The sequence below is a fragment of the Sinohyriopsis cumingii genome, chromosome 17 (assembly GCF_028554795.1).
Source record: "Sinohyriopsis cumingii isolate HCF-2022 chromosome 17, ASM2855479v2, whole genome shotgun sequence".
Taxonomy (NCBI): domain Eukaryota; kingdom Metazoa; phylum Mollusca; class Bivalvia; order Unionida; family Unionidae; genus Sinohyriopsis; species Sinohyriopsis cumingii.
This window is the reverse complement of record NC_142977.1, coordinates 103773809-103794731: the sequence shown is the minus strand read 5'-3', so window position 1 is coordinate 103794731 and position 20923 is coordinate 103773809. Positions and strand designations below refer to the sequence as shown.

Sequence of the window (20923 nt, the reverse complement as noted above, 5' to 3'; positions counted from 1 at the left end):
CTGTAAATGATGTTATAAATGATGGAAATTGAACTCATTCAAGGTCTGGTTCACATCAAACCACATATCAAATACAATTGAAATTGAACAAACCTTGTCCTTGTTATACTATGGAAGCCAAAGTCAGGAGGATGGTAATCAGGGGTCATCTCTCCTGCAAGTGATATAATAAGAGTCCAAGAAATTGAATGCATTAAAGATTTCACAAAGATAGAGCTGCATGCCAAATTTGGTTGAAGTTCAGCTATCCATGGAAATTTAATATGTAGAAACAAATGTTGGAAGGAAAAATAATCAGGGGCCATAACAAAAATCCATGGAAAATTAATATGCAGAGGACAATCAGGGGCCATAACTCCTCTATATGGTGACAGAGAAGGCTAAAACTCAAGGTCATGTCAATATAAAACTATTCACAATCCAACCACTTAGGTAAATTTATCTCACAGAAACCAATTTGTTAACAGACAGGATACGATACTATTACTGTATTGTTGTACCAACTTTGCTGAGTTGACCCTAATTAAATTTATAATTTTAGTTATTGCAGATTGAAAGCAACAAGAAATGACATAATATTTGAAATAAAAGAGGGTACAAAAGTAGCAAATGTTGTACAAAATTTGTATCATTAAGTAAATCATATCAGATCATGACCCCATTGTATGTGACACCTTTTGTTTTTTGTTTTGGAACACTCACTTTTGGTAAGAGATTTGTGTAGCATCTATTCATATCAGTGTGATCTGATTGGTTATTTAAGTACAACGGTTCCCTTCACTTTAAATATGCTTCTTGAAATTGCATTGTAAACCTCATTGACAGATATGTATCTCAGCATTATCATAATACAACACCCAGCTCTAACAGGATGCAAGCCCATATCTGCCATCCCATGTAGCAAGAGATAACCTATTCATCGAAAATAATATCATATATGCTTGCTTACTAGTTGAGTACAACGGCAGACTGCACAGACCGCAATCTGCCACTGCATAATGCAGCAGCAGATCTAGGTCTGTGCTGTTTGTATGAAGTAAGCAGTATCTTTGACAGCAGATCAGGGTTTATGTTGTTTGCATTAAGACTTACGAATAATTCTGTATATTCTGTAAGTATAATGTACTACATAAACCATGATATATAATGTACTACATAAACCATGATATATAATGTACTACATAAACCATGATATATAGTGTACTACATAAACCATGATATATAATGTACTACATAAACCATCATATATAATTTACTACATAAACCATGATCTTTATGCAATTTGTTTGCATAACCAGAAAACTGGGTCCACACTGTTCACATTTTGGTTCTTATTATGCTAGAGTATTATACAAAATGAAGGAAAAATTATGACTGTTTATCTACTTTCACATTGTGTGTAATTGCCTCCTGGTCTTTTGCAGAATGACCAAATTATTCCCACTGAGATGTGATGCTCCTGTAGATTTTGAATTCCAGTTGACGTATCTCCAGCCTCACCCATCATTCATGATCAGCCCTATGGAGGGTATGTATATAATTGTGTCCCTGAACAGAGTTCACAACCCTGTGGAGGTACCTAATTATATAATCTTGATAAACCTTGTTTTTTTTGTTGCTGAAATGAAGCTCAGAGTGCCTTTCTCAATGATGCACACAGGCAGCAGACCCAGACTGACCTGGGTGATACTGCCAAAACCATCACAGGTTCTGGCCTGGGTGATACTGCCAAAACCATCACAGATTCTGGCCTGAGTGATACTGCCAAAACCATCACAGGTTATGGCCTGGGTGATACTGCCAAAACCATCACAGGTTCTGGCCTGGGTGATACCTGCCAAACCAACACAGGTTGCCTGCCTCAGTATGCTTGATAAAAGCACAAAGCTCCAATTTCTTCTGCATGATATAACCAATAATGTGTTGAAAGTGGTGTCTAAAACCAGCCAACTAATGGAATTTCTTTTTAAAATATGTTCCCCAATCACATTAGTATAATGAACATCATCTGTAAAATACAGTGTCTGCACACTTTGGTTGGATGATATTTGGTCTGCAAAAGTATGGATTAGTGCTAAGAACAGAGAGAAACAGATCAAGTCTGACATATTAAGTGTTCACCCAAAGACGGAACCAATTGCATGCAACATGGGAAAAATTGCTGGTGTACCCCATCACCACCATAACCACTGAAGATGAGATATATAATACCAGCTGCTACCATTACAGTGGAACCCCACTATAATGCGATAATTGGGATAAAACAAATTGGATTGCATTAATAGCAGGGTCACGTTAATGCAGGATTTTACAGTATTTTATTTTTTTCAGAGAACAACTCATTGGCACATATACGTGTATTCGTGACTAATGTATATGATGAATAGGGTATCAGCACCATTTACTGTCATGCAGTCATGGCATGCAGTTCATCCATAATGCACGTAATTCCATTGAAAAATTGCACAGATTTACAATATTCAATAATTTTGTCCCAGATCATTGTGTCTGAATTCAACGCCTAATACATAGCATGAACAGAGTATTAACACCATTTACTTGCCATCTGATATTATACCATCGGGGCTTGCAATTGATCCATAATATATGTAATTCCTTTGCAGAAATTGCATACATATTTAAACAATTAAAAAAATGTGCCACAGATCACTGTATGTCACTGGGAAAAATTAACAGAAAATTTGGTTAAGAAATACGAAGCACTTGTACAGTTCATTAAGTTCCAGGGTCTGTGAATGGTGTATGTACAAATTTCATACTGCTAAAATTTTCTCATATGTGTTTTCGTGTACATTTATCCATTGTAAATTTCCAAGAATAATTAGCAATCAACACATGCTTGCAGCATGCATATCACCTTTACTTCAGATTTTGTGAATATCAAAAGAAACCTGTGAAAACTACTATACTAATCATTGTGCAAAGTGCAGAGAATGACTTGCATTTGTGAACTTGCTTTTCCATAATGGTAAAATATTTTTGTAAAAAATAGGAAATTAATAACGAGTTTATAAGCAAACACCATACACATGTAAAACCCTAAAAGTAAGTGCAGTAGGCCTGCAATGGTCACAAGTCACTTTTATAAAAAAAAATTTAAGCTGAACGGATGTACGATTTCATTTCCTTTCAATTACCAGATAATATAGCGGACATTATTTACTGGTCAACTGACTGCATCTAATATCACCGCCAAGCCCATCAAATATGTTGACGGCTTTCACTTTTGATGTTTATTAAATTGTGAGAATCTTTTATCAACCACCGCATTGTCTGCTGCTTGGATGTGTATACAGTTAAAGAAGAAACACATGTTGGCTATTGTTTGAGCAATGATTGTATACAGAATTAATTGAAGACAATCACAAAGATGAATTACTGGCTTTACTCATGGATCAGTAATAAGTAACATTTCCGATGTTTATTTTGGCATAACACTCCAAGAACCTGGTGACATTTTTAAATTTCAGAAGCTAAGCCACAGTCTTGTTACAATAAAATTCATATGGGAACTCTTTCCCAAAATGATAATAAACATTTTACACACTATTTCTTGTACTAAAAAATAAATAAATTCCAGGTACGAGAAAAACAGACGTACACTGTACATGTATTTAAAATTTCAGGAACCACACTATGAACATATTATATTCTAATTCATACATGATCTCTTCCACAAAATGATAATACATTTTTATACACTATTTCACGTACTTGGAACATTCCCGGTACGAGAAAAATGCACATACATGTATTTAAAATTTCAGGAACCATGCCACAATCATATCATATTCACTTTCATATGTGATCTCTTCCCCAAAATAAATAATAAATTTTTTATACACTATTTCACATACTTTGAACAAAAAATATTTTTTCATATGCGAATGAATATAGAAATTTCAGGAGCCATGCCATGACCGCGTTATATCCGAATTCGCGTTATCGCAGGGCACATCATGGTGGGGTCACACTGCACTTCAGCCAGAATTGGAGGAGCATGGGGCCGTGGTTTTGCCATCCTTACATTCTTGTTTGCCATTTTTAGAGCTACAGATGCATTGCCTGGTCTGGAGGGACTGATGCAGTTACTAATTTTTATACAGTTTCTGCCCATATATCCATCTCACACCTGAGTAGAAAGTTTTTACCTTATGGCAGTGGTTAGAGTGTCCACCACGGAACCAGGAGGTCATGGGTTCGAACTCTGGCCAAGTCATAGCAAAGACTTACAGAAACGGTACTAACTGCTGCCTCGCTAGGTTCTCAGCATTAAGAGGTTAGTGTTAGGACTGGTCAGCCTGGTGTCAGACTAATGTGACTGGTTGGGACATCATGCTACATGTCTGTGGCATGATGCCCCAGTACTAGACATTACTATAAACTGCCATACTGCAGACATCGTAGCGATATGACTGCAAAATTGTTAAAGCTACCTTAAAAATCCTAATCACACACACCTTGTCTTGTAATCTATCTTTCGTCAGATTTTCAGCCGCTCGCTAGTAATTAATATATTTACATAGACCGACATTTGTGTGTGGATGGTATGTAAAATTCCTCTTCTTTCCACTCAGAATTAAATCCTTCAGAACACCCACATTTTCTCTACTAATTCTTGTCATCAGACCAGAACACCTGCGTCGCTATCATCCATTGATCCTTTGTTAAATTTCTGATGCACAAGTGAAAGGCATCATCATTCTGCTACCACAGTGTAAAAAAAAAAGTGTTGGTTTATTCAATAGACAGGGAGGAACTGTAACTACATTCAACCAAATGAAGTCCAATTACTTTTTAAAAAATGTTCCCAGATAAAATAGTTTGCTGAAATTTCAAAGAATACATTACCTTTGAAGCACCAATTGTTATAAAAACAATCTAAGCAAATGGAAAAAAAATCAGTCTCAATCATGCACAATAAGAAATGGGCATTTGTTTGGTTTTCCAAAGCTGACCTTCAGTGGTGACTTCAATAACGTATGCACATTTCATCAAGGAAATCCGACTATAATCTTAAATAAAAACAAAGAACTTTTCTTCAAAGAAGTCAGTACCAAACTTAAATAAAAGCAATGGAATATGACGGATTTTTTCATTTTCCAATGTGACTGGAACATGTTTACTGTGTCATGAAAGTTTCCTTTTTGCAGGGAAAAAGTTTTGCTTACTAATGCTACCAACGGCAGCTTAAAATGCAAACTAACTTCTACCAACTTGGGACGTACTAAAAAGTAAATGTGCTTCATCATTCATTACATGATTGTGCTATGTTTATCCTCTGAATTCAGACCAATATGACCTGTTACAAAATTATCGAATATTTTAAATCTGCTTTTTTCGATGGAATTACTTGTATTGTGGATTCAATGTATGTGATGAGATTCACAGGTGAGTACACGGTGTTGATACTCTATTCATGCTATACATAAGACATGAATATATCAACAGTATACATGTGTATGTACCATTCCGTGGTTCTCTAAATAAGGTAAATTGTTTTATATGCCTTCTCTGTTTTCACTACAGGTGTATTTCCCATTTAATATGCATCGATTTAAGATGGTTACTGTGCCAATGAAGCATGTATTTTACCGCCTGCATTTATTACCTACCCACCCCACAATTTTTTTGATGTACATGCATCATTTTCTTCAGCTGACTGACCTGGTTGCTTATAACATGGTTTGGTCTATAGCAGGGTCTGTTTCTATGGCTCCCAACTACCATGTTATAGTAGGGTCACACTGTACTTTTTTGTGTGTACTTGACCTTAATGATCCATTTCATCATACCATAATTACCAGCTAGCCTGTCCAACTGTCCAGTCAACTGTTCTTACTGCCCACAGTCAGTACCCATACCAGCCAACCATACCAGTACAACAGATTAGAGCTTGGTACGATGAAAAATTTTATACCATATTATACAGATGGTATCTGTTAACATACCATGATATGTATCATGGTATAATGCAATTATATTGTGGACCAACAATTACATTTTTTGAAGGATGGGCATTGGGGGCGGGGCTGATTTTTTTCCTTTCCGTTTTGACTTTTGCCCAGCTTGAAAAAACATATTCCTCTGATTGAAAGCAAACTGGCACCATATTATATCCTGTATGTTATTTTATAAAAATGAATTACCTTGAGGTAAAAGAAAATAAAATATCTTGGCTAGAAAAAAAGCCTCCCAACCACCCACCCCAAATTAACTGGTCAGTACCTTATAGTAGATGAATTTTGCTGTGTATGTTAATTATCATATATGTTATCTAAAAGCTGTACCTAAAGGGATATGATTTAAGTTATAGTTGACACCTTGTACAAGACATTGTGCTGTCATAATCTTGTTAATAAATTTAGGAAGTATTGACACTGAAGCCTTCGGTTTACAAGCAATACTACTGATATCGTATGCATGGAAACTTTGAGTGTGATGCTTACACCCAGGGCAAGATGTTGATCAGAGAGAGACTAAATATAAAACACACTCAAGAAACAAGAAATTATTTAGTGGACTAGAGAAATTGTATAATATTAAAGCAGTAAACAGCTGCTGTCCTGAAAATCTTTGGATGATTTGTATTCTTATAAAGGAACACATGTACTTAACACATTAGCATACACTAGTACATAACAGAAAAAATACATTTTTATTTCCTTATTTTAATTCTGAAGTTTTCCAAATGTTGGATTTGGTCTGAACATCTTGTACAACATTCCATTCGGCCACCATGTTGACATATTTGATGTGTGTCAAACATGTGATTGAAGGTTCATAAATATAAGTTTACAATATTTCAAAATTAATTTGTGACAAATATAACTGTTTGTAAAAATAATTTTTAAAAAGAGTTTTAGGATTCATTTTGTAATGAAAAATGGAGACAGGATATTTTCTTGAAACAATATTTTTCATTGAGTGGGTGAAAATACTAAAAATGTTCACCTGTGAGATGAAATATAACTTCAGATTTCTTGGTTATACTGCTATCCATGTCTGTGAAAGAATATATTTTTTCACTCCAGTGAAATATCAAGAAAAATTTGGAACTTGAATCAGTAGTAATGTTGATATTGATCAAACATACACTCATACGACATGGGATGTATTTATTTCATGAGCTGTATGCTAACAACTTTGTCAAAAACTACTTGAAAGTTGAAATCTTTGGCGTAATTTGGATGCAGTTTTAGTCAATTTTTCTGTATAAAATTATTCTTCTCTTTAGTTCTGTCATATTGACTTTTACTTGTTTTATTTAGAGAGATATGGGACCTCTCATATTAACACAAACCTACGATAGTTCATGCTTGAGTGTTTAATCACCTGTTGAATTTTCTTTTAAAGAATTATTAATGCAGTCTGTACTTGAACTGATTATTAGATTATTTCACTTTAATTTTTCTGTTTTTCACAGGTATAATACCAGCCAATGGCGAAGCTGAGATCACAGTGACTTTTGCCCCTATCGAGTTTCACACTGCATGTATAAGGATTCAGCTGGTTATATCACAGTTCAACTCCAAACCAATTGTGTGCACAATAACAGGGACCTCACCTCCTGGTCTGCTCAAGTATGTAGATATGTCACTTCCTTTTTGTCTGAACTGCTGTCTCTGTCTGTTTTGTCAAAACTTTGCTTCTTTCTTTTCATTTGGCCCAGTGTCTTTTAAGCTTAAATCTCATCTTTTGCACCATCACAGGTACATTCCCTCACCACCAATACTCCACCACCACCTCCACTCCAACCCCACCCCAGGTCACACAGTTTTATTATAGTTTTCTCTGTTCACCTGCCTGATATGCTTTTTCTCTTTATCGCTAGTTATCTGTCTCTTTCTCAGATCTCTCCATCTTTGGCATAGTAGTTGTCCATTAAATACATTAACAGATCACATTTCAATTTTCGGGGATTACATCCTGCTACTTCTTGAACCCAATATTTTGATGTGGCAGATACTTATGTTTCTACGGTTGCTTTAATTTGGTGCCTTTTTATTGATATAGTTTGCTGATGGGGTTTGAATTCAATCAGTCTTTGTTATCTGCTGCTGTCCTGGTCTCTGACCATAGTTGAATGCTACCCGAGGTCAGTTGTTTTTTGTTGTTTTTTAACAGTCATGCTGCAAGCTGGTCAACCATTAAATTGTATATGGCATGTTACAGGGACCGTCCAGCTGCCCCTCCAGCCAGCTGTCACAGCAGTGTAAAACATGTTAGTTGCCTCTTGTTGCCAGATCTGATGGTGGTGTATCCAGTGGTCAGGTACAACAATACACCCATGAACAATGCCACTTTTTCTTCCATTCCACTCGGTATGATGTACATGGACATGGAAGCAATGTCAGATGAGGATAATATAATCCCCTTCTCAATGAACTCTGAGAAAACCAGATTCATCTGGCCCCCCCATTGGGAAGGACAGAGTTTAGGTTTAAAGCAGCAACATATGAAATTTACTTCCTTTTTTTGTCACTTTCCAAATGTCCCAACCATTGTCTGTGAATTAGGCCTATGAATTACACCTAGTGTCATGGCCTCTGTAGAATCAGATTATGAGGAAAAACGCCCCTCATTCTGTCTATTGCCACAGTTGATGAAGGTTAAGATCTTCAGTCAAATGCCAGACAAAATACGAGACCCCAGGATCTCTATGGCCTTCTTCTATGAGAGCCAGTTGCCAGTATCCTTCTCCTGCTAGTACCAGTTGAAATGGAGAGATGATTATAGGCAGAAAGAGGGATAGCTGAATCTTTCTCAGCAACGATAATTTTTCCCACAATCAAACCTAATGCACCAACAGGCAACACAATGAAGGGCAGAGGAGGCTTAGTTTGTTTCTTGTTCCCCAAGCCTTCCAGTAACTGTCAGCAGCTCTCTTCTTGTCCACTTGCCAACAATCTGCCTGTAGGTGCCAGCCTCCTTCTTTTCCAGCATGCTTGGAGAAACCTTTTTCCAGAAAAGGAATGATTGTTTAATTGGGACTTTGACTTTGGTTCATCCAGTACTTTCCATTTTCATCCTCACCTTCCATGATAGAGGTGCCAATCAATTCCACGAAGACAGCGTTTTTTTACAGGAAGAGCTGGGTCTTTGCAGTTGGAAAACTGTTTATATACCTGAACAAGTTCAATAGGTTCAGAATGGGGATGAGATGTTCTCAACAGCTTTTCATCAAGCAAGTTCAGTAGGTTCACAATGGGGATGAGATGTTCTCAAAAGCTTTTCATCAAGCAAGTGGGGATGAGATGTTCTCAACAGCTTTTCATCAAGCAAGTTCAATAGGTTCAGAATGGGGATGAGATGTTCTCAAAAGCTTTTCATCAAGCAAGTTCAGTAGGTTCAGAATGGGGATGAGATGTTCTCAACAGCTTTTCATCAAGCAAATTCAGTAGGTTCAGAATGGGGATGAGATGTTTTCAAAAGCTTTTCATCAAGCACGTTCAGTAGGTTCAGAATGGGGATGAGATGTTCTCAACAGCTTTTCATCAAGCAAGTTCAGTAGGTTCAGAATGGGGATGAGATGTTCTCAAAAGCTTTTCGTCAAGAGTTTAGCTGTCAGTCTTGATTTGACCAAATGAATGGCTTCATATCACTACCCATTTGGCTTTGCTTAAAGTTTCTTCACTTTGTAAGGCACCATATACATGTTTCATAAACTCTCATTTTGGACCTAATCTCAGCCCTTGGGTCTTCGTGATGATTATCAACTACATCATCACCCTGTTCATTTGACATTATCAGTAATGACTGCACTACATCTGTGTGACATTTATCAGAAACATATGAAGTGAAATTCTACTGCAGGACTTGAACAACTTTCTTTCCATTTCTCTCAGCTTCTTTCTTGCAAACATGGAAGAGCCTGACCTCACCCCTTTCTGTATTTTGTCCATCTAGGTATGGAATCTTAAACTCATCTCAACCTTGTTCAGTTCCTAAGCACATTGCATGAATCTTTTGCATTCAATTTCCAGCCGAGAGTGGATTTTCAGCAAAGAAGTTGATTTTCAGCAATAGAGCAGATTTTCAGCAAGAGAGTGGGTTTTCAGCAAAGAAGTGGATTTTCAGCAAAGAAGTGGATTTTCAGCAAGGGAGTGGATTTTCAGCAAGGGAGTTGGTGCAGCTCCATAATTTACTCAATGTAGCTCCAGACCTTGGCTGGCTGTTTTACGTGTGTGCTGCAAATAGCCCAGTGGCCTCCTTTTAAACATTTCCTGCAGCAATGTCTGAACAGGGGATCACCTCACAGCAGGAACATCTCTGAAAGAACCCCCACCAGAAATTACTGTTTGTATGGTTGCCAGTTCACAGTTACCCATCCACTTCACCAGAGCATTTTTTTCATATTTCTGAGAGGGCTGATTTCAGGAAGTAGCAGACATTAACCCCAAATCTTAATGGGGTTGGGTAAAAATTCTTGGAGAAACATAAACTTTACTTTCTGTTCACATCTTTATATTTTCCTTTCTTTCTATCTCTTTTTTTATAACCTGTTTTTCATTGTATGCTTCCACTGCACTGTTTGACATTAAAATTGTTTTATATGCATGTAAAACTCTATTTGTAGGCAGTGCTTTATCATGCATAGAATTATTTCTTTTTAATTTACATAAATTGTAGATGCAGCTTTGTATATGTCTACACCAACCGAATATATATATATATATATATATATATATATATATATATATATATATATATATATATATATATATATATATATATATATATATATATATAAACCGCTCCGGTGGTCTAGTGGTTAGAGCGTCTGCCTCGGATGTGGGAGGTCATGGGTTTGACTTACAAAAGTGGTACTGACAGCTGCCTCACTAGGCGCTCAGCATTAAGAGGTTAGTGTTAGGACTGGTCAGCCTGGTGTCAGTTTAATATGACTGGGTGGGACATCATGCTACATGCCTGCAGCATGATGCCCCAGTGCTAGACATCACTATAGACTGCTACACTGCAGACATCGTAGCGATATCACTGAAAAATTGTTAAAGCTACGTTTTTAAAAAAAAGTCCATATATATATATATATATATATATATATATATATATATATATATATATATATATATATATATATATATATATATATATATAGAGAATGCTATATCAGTACTATCATGTATGCTGTTTTACTTTCAAAGTCTTTGAAAGTGAATTCGCTTAAGATTGTGCACAATGGAAGTTATTACATGATTCCAGTAAGAGATGGTTTTTCATTGGATGACAACATCATGTGATATTTCATGTCACATGATCTTGAGATGATGACATTAATTTCTTAGTATCATGCAATTAAAATGGGATTTGTACAATTCTAAAACAAACTAATGCATTTTTCTCTTATTAAAACATATAGTAAAACAAATAATTATCTGTGCATTGATGAACAAGAAGTTTTATGAACCAACATCAATTAGTGTGAGGTCTGTTAGTTCAGAACACTTTAGGTTCGCCTAAACAAAGGTCTGTGATTGTATTTAGTACTGTTTATGTATATTTAATTTGTATTGTCAGCTTTTCTTAATGATTATATGTTATGTATGTTTGTATTTTGTTGTTCAGAGTCAAGTTCATTATGTACCTGACCAGGAAAATTTATTTTGTAAACAAACACAATAGATAGTTAATATTTCTCTATCAGTATTTCTCTATCATTGTCGATTAAATATTCAGATTATTATCAATGAAGGTAAACATATTTATTTGGGTTTTGGTCCAGGACATCAGATTTCCACTTGGAAATTGCTAAACTTTATTGACAACTTTGAATATTTTAGAAGGGAGGCTGACCTACATCATGGCTCTATTATTGTGTCTTAGTTTTTAATATCATGTTGCTTACTTGAAAAATTATTCATTTTTGCCATAACATATTGAAGCAGAATCAGTTAGTGTTCAGTTTTCATTAGGATGGATTTATTTATTCAAATTAGTATTCACTGGAAATGCAAGTGTTCATCAGTGATATTGTTGGACTGGAACACTCCTGTGGAATTATGATGAATTGAAACAAGAATGTTTCTGGATTTTATTATTGTCATATTCAAAAGACTTTTAGCATATATCCACAATACAAGCCACTGAAACATCAGCATGTTCAAGATTACAGGCACATCAAGACATTCAATATTGGAATTTAATGAGAATACCACTGAAAATCAGTTGGAACTTTTTGACTTGAGATAGAACTTAGGACTATTGAGATTTAATTCACAACACTGTAATTTGTTTAAATTTTCACTTTGTATTCTTATTAATGAAATAAATATTTGTTGGAAGTTTACCAAACTTGTTGGTTTTCTCTCTTTTCTTTTACTTAGTTTAAGACCATTGAGTCATTACAAGTAACACAGATATGATAAATTCTAAATTTCTGATTGGCCAACTATAGGTGTTTTTTTTTCTTCAGAAAGATGGCATTTCTCCATGATTACAGAATACTGTACCTGACTATGGTCATTACATCTGTATAAGTGGACATGTGAAATGTTAATTCTTTTATTGCCTTTTTGCTTGGGAGCTGTTTGCATCTGGTATTGACTGGTAGGGTATAGTGCCCAATCAAAGGCTCTGGTAATGCCTGGTGGGCTATAGTGCACAAATCCAAGGCTCTGTTATTGCCTGGTGGGCTATAGTGCCCAAATCTAAGCCTCTGGTATTGCCAGGTAGGCTATAGTGCCCAAATCCAAAGCTCTGGTATTGCCTGGTGGGCTATAGTGCCCAAATCCAAGGTTATGGTATTGCCTGGTGTGCTATGGTGGTGCTCTCTAGTTTCATAATTTTGCATAGGGTTAGGATTTAAAAGAAAAAGAATTTCCCTGGCTTTCCTTACTGGTTATACTGGCTATTTAAAAAAAGACCTTGTATATCTTAGGTATAAATCAAAGAACCTTTAATTCCCTATATTTAGGTGCATGATTGATGGTTGTAATATGGGTTATAGAGTATACAGCTTGGCCTTACTCCAGATGTGCACCTTTCGAAAAAGTGCTAGCTCCACTTGGTCATTTTCACTTCCTGAACTTCAGAGGTAAATTGTATAAAAAAGAGCTGATAACTTTTTTTACATTTTATATATTTGGTAATTCATTCATTGCACTTTCAGAAGCTGATATTGTCTAGTCTGCCAAAATTCATTTTCCCTGTTTTAATTGCTGCTGTAGATAGTGTACTTTAGACTAATTCAGGTTGATTTTTTAGCACAAGGGAGCAGTCATTTTAGTTAGCAGTGTGTTTAAATCATGTACAATTTCCAAAAGTACAATATCCAAAGAAATATCATCCATATTACATTAATGTAGTATAGAGGTATGCCAACATTCTCTCCATTGTGCATGTTTTAAATGCAAACAACTTCACCTTACACACGTCACTCTCTCAAAAGTACATAATAACTGGTGAGTGCCCCCTATACTGCCTAAATCCAAGGCTCTGGTATTGACTGGTAGGGTAAAGTGCCCAAATCCAAGTCTCTGGTATTGACTGGTAGGGTACAGTGCCCAAATCCAAGGCTCTGGTATTGCCTGGTGGGCTATAGTGCCCAAATCCAAGGCTCTGGTACTATAACCACAAGACAGTACTCTAATACAAAAGTTCCCTCATGAGATAGTAATAATTAAAGATTAGAAATATTTTTAATTTAAAGTTATTTCTGTTTATTCAGGGAGATAACAGAAAACAAATATTCCACCATTAGTGAAGATACTGCTATACTTGATCCCCGTAGTCTCACACCTCTTGGTCGAGCAAGAAAGAAAAAGAAGTTGCAAATCCAAAAGGAAACAACTATACCTGTTGTTGGTGTTCCCCAGGTATGTTATGTACAGCATGTTGTATTTGAGAAGAAATTCTTTTAATTATTAATAGACCAAAAGCAACTAAATGCTCTAAAGTAATCTGACTTATTTTGACACTTATTTTAATCCCAAATACAATATCTTTTTAACCATTCAGGTTTTCCTTTAAATGGGAATGACAATAATCTCTATCTGTATTCTGTTCAGGTTTTCATCCAGTATCTTCAACAAAGCATTTGTTAAAGATTAATCACACATTTCCATGCACAGCTGTGTTTTGAAAAAAGTAACTAAATGATAGAAGAGTGATTGAAACAAAACATCAGGGAAGTTGTATCATCCTAAGATGGGGTGTATCATCTTGTAACATTTTCTGTCTGTTCCTGATAGTGTTTATGAAAATAAGCTCAGGTTCTCTGCCATCTACAGTTACCCAACTTTCTAAATGGTGTGTATTTGAGGAAAGAAAAAAACCTCCAAGTTTTGGAAAAGGTCAAGGTCACTGGCTAAAAGAACAGTAGTTTCTAGACAGTAACATTAGTTTTACATAACAGACTTTAAATAATCATTATGTATGCTTTGCACTTGCAGTAAGGTAGAACAGTTTTGTTTTGAAGTCAAAAGGTCAAAGATCAATGTCACCAGCTAAAAAATGAAACATGGTTTCTGCACAAGTTTCAGTTTATACCCATGTACCTTCACCAAAGTTTGTGGATGGGTTTCACTTTGGGTAAGAAAGAAGATGATTGATTTCAGGGTCAGAGAATGAAAGGACAAGGTAAATTGTTCTTGCACAATAACTTTAGTTCTATATCACCTACCTTAACAAGAATTTGTGAAGTGCTTGCACTTATGGTGAGGATGAGCCGTATTGATTTTTAGGTCAGGGTCAATATAAGTCAAAGAAAAATAGGTGTCACACAATAATTTCTATTCTAGAGCAAGTTCTTTGATAAACATTGTGGCTGACTTGCAGTTCAGATAAGTTAGAAACCTTTAGATTCTTGGGATAGAAAGGTCAGAGGTCAAGGTAATGGCAAGTGTGTTAGAAAATGTATAATTTATACACAGTTTATTTAAAGTCTGCAAACCTTGACCAAAAGGATTAAGGTCATTTAGACTTGTTAGTCAATGATCTCCATGCAGAGAGAACTATTAAACATGGTTTGGGTGTATACATACTGTACACAATACTCCTGTTTGTTCCAGTTACAAGTAAATCAAAATACTGAGTCTGATTGTATTACAGGAAATAGAATACCAAGGTTTGAAGTTTCCAGCCCAGTTGGATACTCCATATGCTGTGGCGAAGGTCCTTACTCAAGAACCAGGCAAATTAAAGGCCAAATATTTACGAGAAGGTAACTAATTACTTTTTCTTCCTGTTGTTTTTGCTGTATGAGTAGATGCCAGCATTATGTTTTGCTTTAAGCTCTATTTTGTCGACACTTGCTTGTGCAGTTATTAAATTATCATGGATGAATTCATTTTGGAGAGTTCTGGTTACATTTAGCAACAGGTTTGCTGCCATATCTTGAAATTGTTTGATTATTGCAGAAATGATCAAGAGCCTTTTAAACCCCAGTTGCATACAAATTGCACACGTTACTTGTGCTTTCCATGTTTTGTTGTACCCAATGCACAAACTTCATTTTCTTTAGAATGAAAAATGTGCCTTTATCATATCATTATATTTGTGTTCTTTTGTCCATGAGTTCAGATGATCTGTGTTCAGGTAGATTAGTGTTTTTCTACCAGTGCTTGTATAAATGAGATCTGAATGTGGTTTATACAAGGGTTCCAGGGTTCATTCAGTCTTTGAAGGTCTTTGATAGTTTGGGAAAAATGAGGTAGCATTTTCAAGGCCTTGAAAGTTTGGGAAAATTGAGCAGATTACCCTGAGGTCTTTAAAAGTCTTTGAAATTTGAAATAAACCCAAACATGTTAATTTCATTCCATAATCACATGTAAAATTGTCCAAGGTTATTAGATTCAGATGTAGTCGGGTTTTCCTGGTTTCTTTATTTTGATGACCCATTCAGTTTCATTTCATCATTAAACAATATTGTAGTATATTGCATTCATTGCTTTCTCATATAACATATCTTGTATACTAAATGTTAGCAAAAATAGTTTTTGGAAATCTATAATTGTGGTCTTTGAAAGTTTGGGAAAAGTCTTTGAATTTATCATTCAGAATTCTGTATGAACCCTGGATCATTCTAAATGAATTGTCTCCCAGAGAAATATGGTCAATTGATTCAGTGATCATTTTTGAAGGCAATGTGTAGAGGATGAAATGTCAGTAACAGCTTTTATCATGTCAAAACTTAAGATGAGGGGTTCCTTATGGAATGGGGATGACACCAATTTGGTCATCTGCTCAAGATGACAAATGGGAAGATGATTGGACATCAGGGCTTGATATTTATCTTAATCTGCTGACCCATTCATAAAGGCAAGAAGAGAAGAAGACAATTTCGAAGACAAGATGATAATTAACATGGATGAAATCCTATGTACTTTGATCTCATTCCCGGACAAACTGTTGAAAAGAAAGGTGTTAAAAGTGTGAGAATTCACATGACTGGTGCAGATAAAAAGAATCTAACCTTAGTACTTGCAGTTTCCACAGCAGGAGATGTGTTACCGCCAATGATAATTTTTCGTGGTGTGATGGAGCTAAAAGATATTCAGGCACCAAAAAGATGGATTGTATGTGTGCAGGAGAAGGGTTGGGTTGATGAGGAGGTTATGCTGCAGTGGATTAAAGAGATATATCTCAAGAATACAGCAAAGGAACAATCTCTTTTAGTGATGGATTCATTCTGGGTGCATATTACAGACACTGTAAAACAGGCTTTGAGAAGGGATAACATGGTGCCTGCAATTATTCCGGGTGGATGCACCTCCAAGCTACAGCCACTAGACGTCATTGTAAATAAACCGGTCAAGTCTGACATGAGAAAAAGCTGGACAAATTTTATTCGTAAAGCAGCAAAGGGCCTTTCCAAGGAAAATGACAACACATCTAGTATTAAGAGTGCAGATAAACAAACAGTTGTGGACTGGATTGTGAAAGCAGTCGAATCGCATCGGGACAAGCCAGATCTGATCCAAAAATCATTTAAAGTTTGTGGTGTTAACAATAACTTGAATGGATGAGAGGACAATATCATAAGAGTTACTGAATGTGATGGCAGCGACAGTGAAGAGGATGAATTTGATAGATTTGAGCATGAGGAGGTTGAGTGGGCAATTAAGAATTTGGACAGATTGAAGGATTTAAATTAAATATATTAGCGGCATTCAAGTTTGTTCAGCAGTACTTGGATTATGTCAGACATCACTGCTGTGTAGATAAAAGATGTTCGGTTTCGGAATTAGTTTGTTTATCAATCACTCTGTACCGTCACTATCTATCGGTATCTCTCTCTCTTTTTTTCTCTCTCTCTCTCTGAATATATTTTTACATAATTACAGTGAATAGTTTATACTTGCTCATCAGTAGTTATTTTGCCGAAATAAGTCGTGTAACGAGCATGAACAGCAAATAAACCTGGACATTTAATTTAAAAAAACTTTGTTGAAGCATACGTTAGAACAGAAAAAGATCTCATATACACAAACGATTCATTCTTACCTAAGCTCTTGTTCTTAAATCTAGGAAGAAAAGTGTAAACAAACAACACTCACAGCGTTTTCTTTTTTAAAGTTTTCTTTAATAAAATTTATTTTTGAGTGCAATTTCCGACATGTAATTTTTGAATGATTTAAAAGGTGTCCCACAACTTACGACTCGAAAAAACGATGTGTCCCAGAACATACAGTGCACAAAAAATTACTTTTAAAATAAATGTATGGTGTCCCAACATATACGGTAAATATGGTACACTATGCAAGGCTTGAGCATTCTAATTTAGTGTGCACTGTGCAAGGCTTGAGTATTTTGATTTTAATTTAGCTTACACTGTGCCAGGCTTGATAAAAGTCCATATTTCCAATGAATGATTGTATAAAGATGAGATAAATTTGCTGGAAATTATTCCTCTTGTCCTGATGACAAATTGAATAATAATGAGGTACATTGGGAAGAAATTATACAACAGTCTAAACTAGTACTTCAGGACAAATATCAATTTAAACTTACTCGAGGCATGCTGTTGTTTATACAAGTATGAAACAGCTTGGCATTGCCAAGTACATTATTTCTAAGAAACAGTTTTCACACCCATGAAAATTATGCTGTAATGACCTACTTTTCTTCCTTTTAGTACCATATATTTCATGTATGTCATTGTCTGATATGATCTATATTTCATCTTGTACATAGATTTCATGTACATATGAGTTCTTAATGCTATGTTACATGTATGCCATCATCCAGTATGAGCTATATTTCATCTTGAACATGAATTTGATGTATATATGAGTTCTTAAAGCTATGTTACATGTATGCCATCATCCAGTATGATCTATATTTCATCTTGTACATAGATTTCATGTACATATGAAGTCTTACAGCAATTTATTTTTTACAGCTGTTGTGACAAAAGATTCCAAGCCCAAGGCAGCTACAAGACAGATGAAGGTTTGTATAGATAAATTGATCGCACTGAAGCATTTTAATTTCAAGATGAAGTTTGGGTAGGTATCCTGGAATCAGCCTGTCCATCCATCCATCCATGTGTCTACATATTCTTTTAATTTTATTAACCCATTGAGATATCTTGGCAGGAGTTTGTGTTTTGTTTGCACATTTTCATTTTTATCAGGCAGGGATTTATAATATTTTAAATGTCTTTAAAGAGCAGATTTAGATGATGGCTTCCACTTTAACTCCCCTCTTATTTACACAGGTATCGGTCTTTGGCTTTGCCTCTGTATCCTGATTAAATATCTAGGTGGCCACCTGACTTCTCTGCTCTTACATTCTGCCACCTCCTTCCATTCCTAAATCTGCATCAGTATTTTAGCAATATGAAGCACAATAAATTTGATACATGTAATGAATTATCATGCTTGTTGATCCTGTGTAGAAAGTCAGTTTTATACTCACTTAGTATGCAAGGAACAAACGGTATCAGTGGTTGGGCAGTCTTGTATTTAAGGATTTAAAAGTGTTTGTGGGTTTTTTATTGTCACAAAGAGTTTTGTGATAAATATTCCAAATTTGGCAAGGGACATCTATATTGTTATGCTAATTTAATTAACCTTGCTGCTTCAGTCATGCAAGATTTTGTAAACAAATAAATGTAGCTTGGGCAAACTAGCATCTCAGGTATCTGCAGTATATACGTCATGGGGAGTTAATTTTTCATATGAATGCAGTGCTGTTTGACATAGTGCCTAAGCTTATGGCCACATTGTAAGAGAACAGGCAATAATGGATTTAATATTTCACATGATGTAATGTGACATAAACGTGTAGTAATAGTTCCTGTGGGAACCATTGTAATAACTGTTGCCACTTGTAGTAGCATCCCAGAGTCCAGAACCCTTATTGTCTTGACATAAACCCTAATATTAGCCAATCAGATCCCAAGAATTAATCATGCAATTATCTTTCAAAACTATGTTTTGATTTCTGTATGACACAACAAAACAGTCCTTTAGAAATCATTTCATAGTTCCGTATATATTCCATCCATATTGCATACAATATTTTGTTTAAATTTAATAATGGAAGTACATTAGACATACAACCCACATCAGATACATCATTTTTCATCTTGCGAAAGGTTTAAAAGGGTCTTCCTTCTGTAAATGTATATCTCTGAGAAGTTGATATTTAAATTACACATCATGAAAACACTTCCACAGAAACAGAATTTACCAAATATCCACTATACTTGATGGAAGTAGGAAAAATGTATTATTGAACTTCATGACACATTTTCACCCTAATGTGATTGACAGCACATACTAAACTTGATTTTAGATAAAGACTTAATTCTGTTTGCTTGTAAATATTGTTTAAAAACTGAATTTTACATTAAATATGAGGACAGGTGGACCAATAAAAAATTCAAATTTTTCATCAAAATACCAGATTTTTTTACCAAGGATTCCAGATTTTAGGTTTTGGAGTTATCAAATGTGAAAGCATTATGCCCACAAATTTATGAATTTTTTTGTAGATGTTATGGCATTTTGCATGGTTCCACATAACAGGATCCTTTATGCTGTCAAAAATGACATTTATTTTATCACTGATTTACTGCAGCAGGTTTGGACTGTCCAAAAATCAGTTTCAGGATATTCATAAAAGAATAAATGTATAAAAATCCTATTTTTTAAAAATTTGAACAGATAAATCCATAGCTTCTGTGTTGCAGGAGGCAGCATTTGAACATCAGGTGCGACAGAATGTATATGAGGAGCGACAGAACCAACTGCGTTGGCAAGTCAAGTTGGGAGACAAGCAGATCAGTAACGAAGATCGAGTCAAAAACCTGGCCAGCAGAAATGAAGCATGGATCATTTATAGGGTATGATTTCCTCAGAAAGAAAGGAAAGAAAAATGAAAGAAATTGCGTTAGGTTTTATTTTATGTAAAAGTGATATTTTACTTTACATCTTTGTTCATCCTCTTTAGGCATGGTTTTCTGCTAAGTACAGGAAAAACAATACGTAGATCTTTGGAGCATTTGTTTCTCTTATATCAAACCTTGTGTGACATAGTTTGCCAATGTGAACAAGCCATGTAGAATTAATAAAATCCACAATATGTTCGATTGGTGTGAGATAAGAAAATCTTACCAATGAGATCAGCAATTGTTCACAGGAACATGGCAAAGCTTCATTTCTGCCTAACAAATCTAACCCACTGGTGGGTTTTCCCTGTCACATACGAATGCATATGATGGATTCTGTTGTTAATGCATGGAATTTTTTACAAGAGGAAAGCGTCATTTATATATGAAATCAGGGAGTATATATATCTTGTACAAGTGCACCTGATGACACCTTTAGAGGCCATACTACAGATTACAATATATAAACTAAATTACTAGTATATAAACAACAATCTGGCTTTGCAACAATGCTTTATACTGTAGTATCATTTGTTTTCATTG

General features: G+C 35.3%; 1 protein-coding gene across 1 annotated transcript in view; it reads left to right on the top strand.

Annotated features, from left to right (window-relative positions):
- The window catches only part of LOC149779591 (cilia- and flagella-associated protein 221-like), a 61462-nt gene that overhangs the window by 9177 nt on the left and 31362 nt on the right, over positions 1-20923 (top strand). Inside the window, exons 5-10 of the mRNA XM_089940355.1 lie at positions 1425-1528; positions 7448-7604; positions 13712-13859; positions 15094-15205; positions 18386-18435; positions 20183-20335. Coding sequence (XP_089796481.1) covers positions 1425-1528; positions 7448-7604; positions 13712-13859; positions 15094-15205; positions 18386-18435; positions 20183-20335 — 724 coding nt within the window. The remainder of the gene's footprint in view (positions 1-1424; positions 1529-7447; positions 7605-13711; positions 13860-15093; positions 15206-18385; positions 18436-20182; positions 20336-20923) is intronic.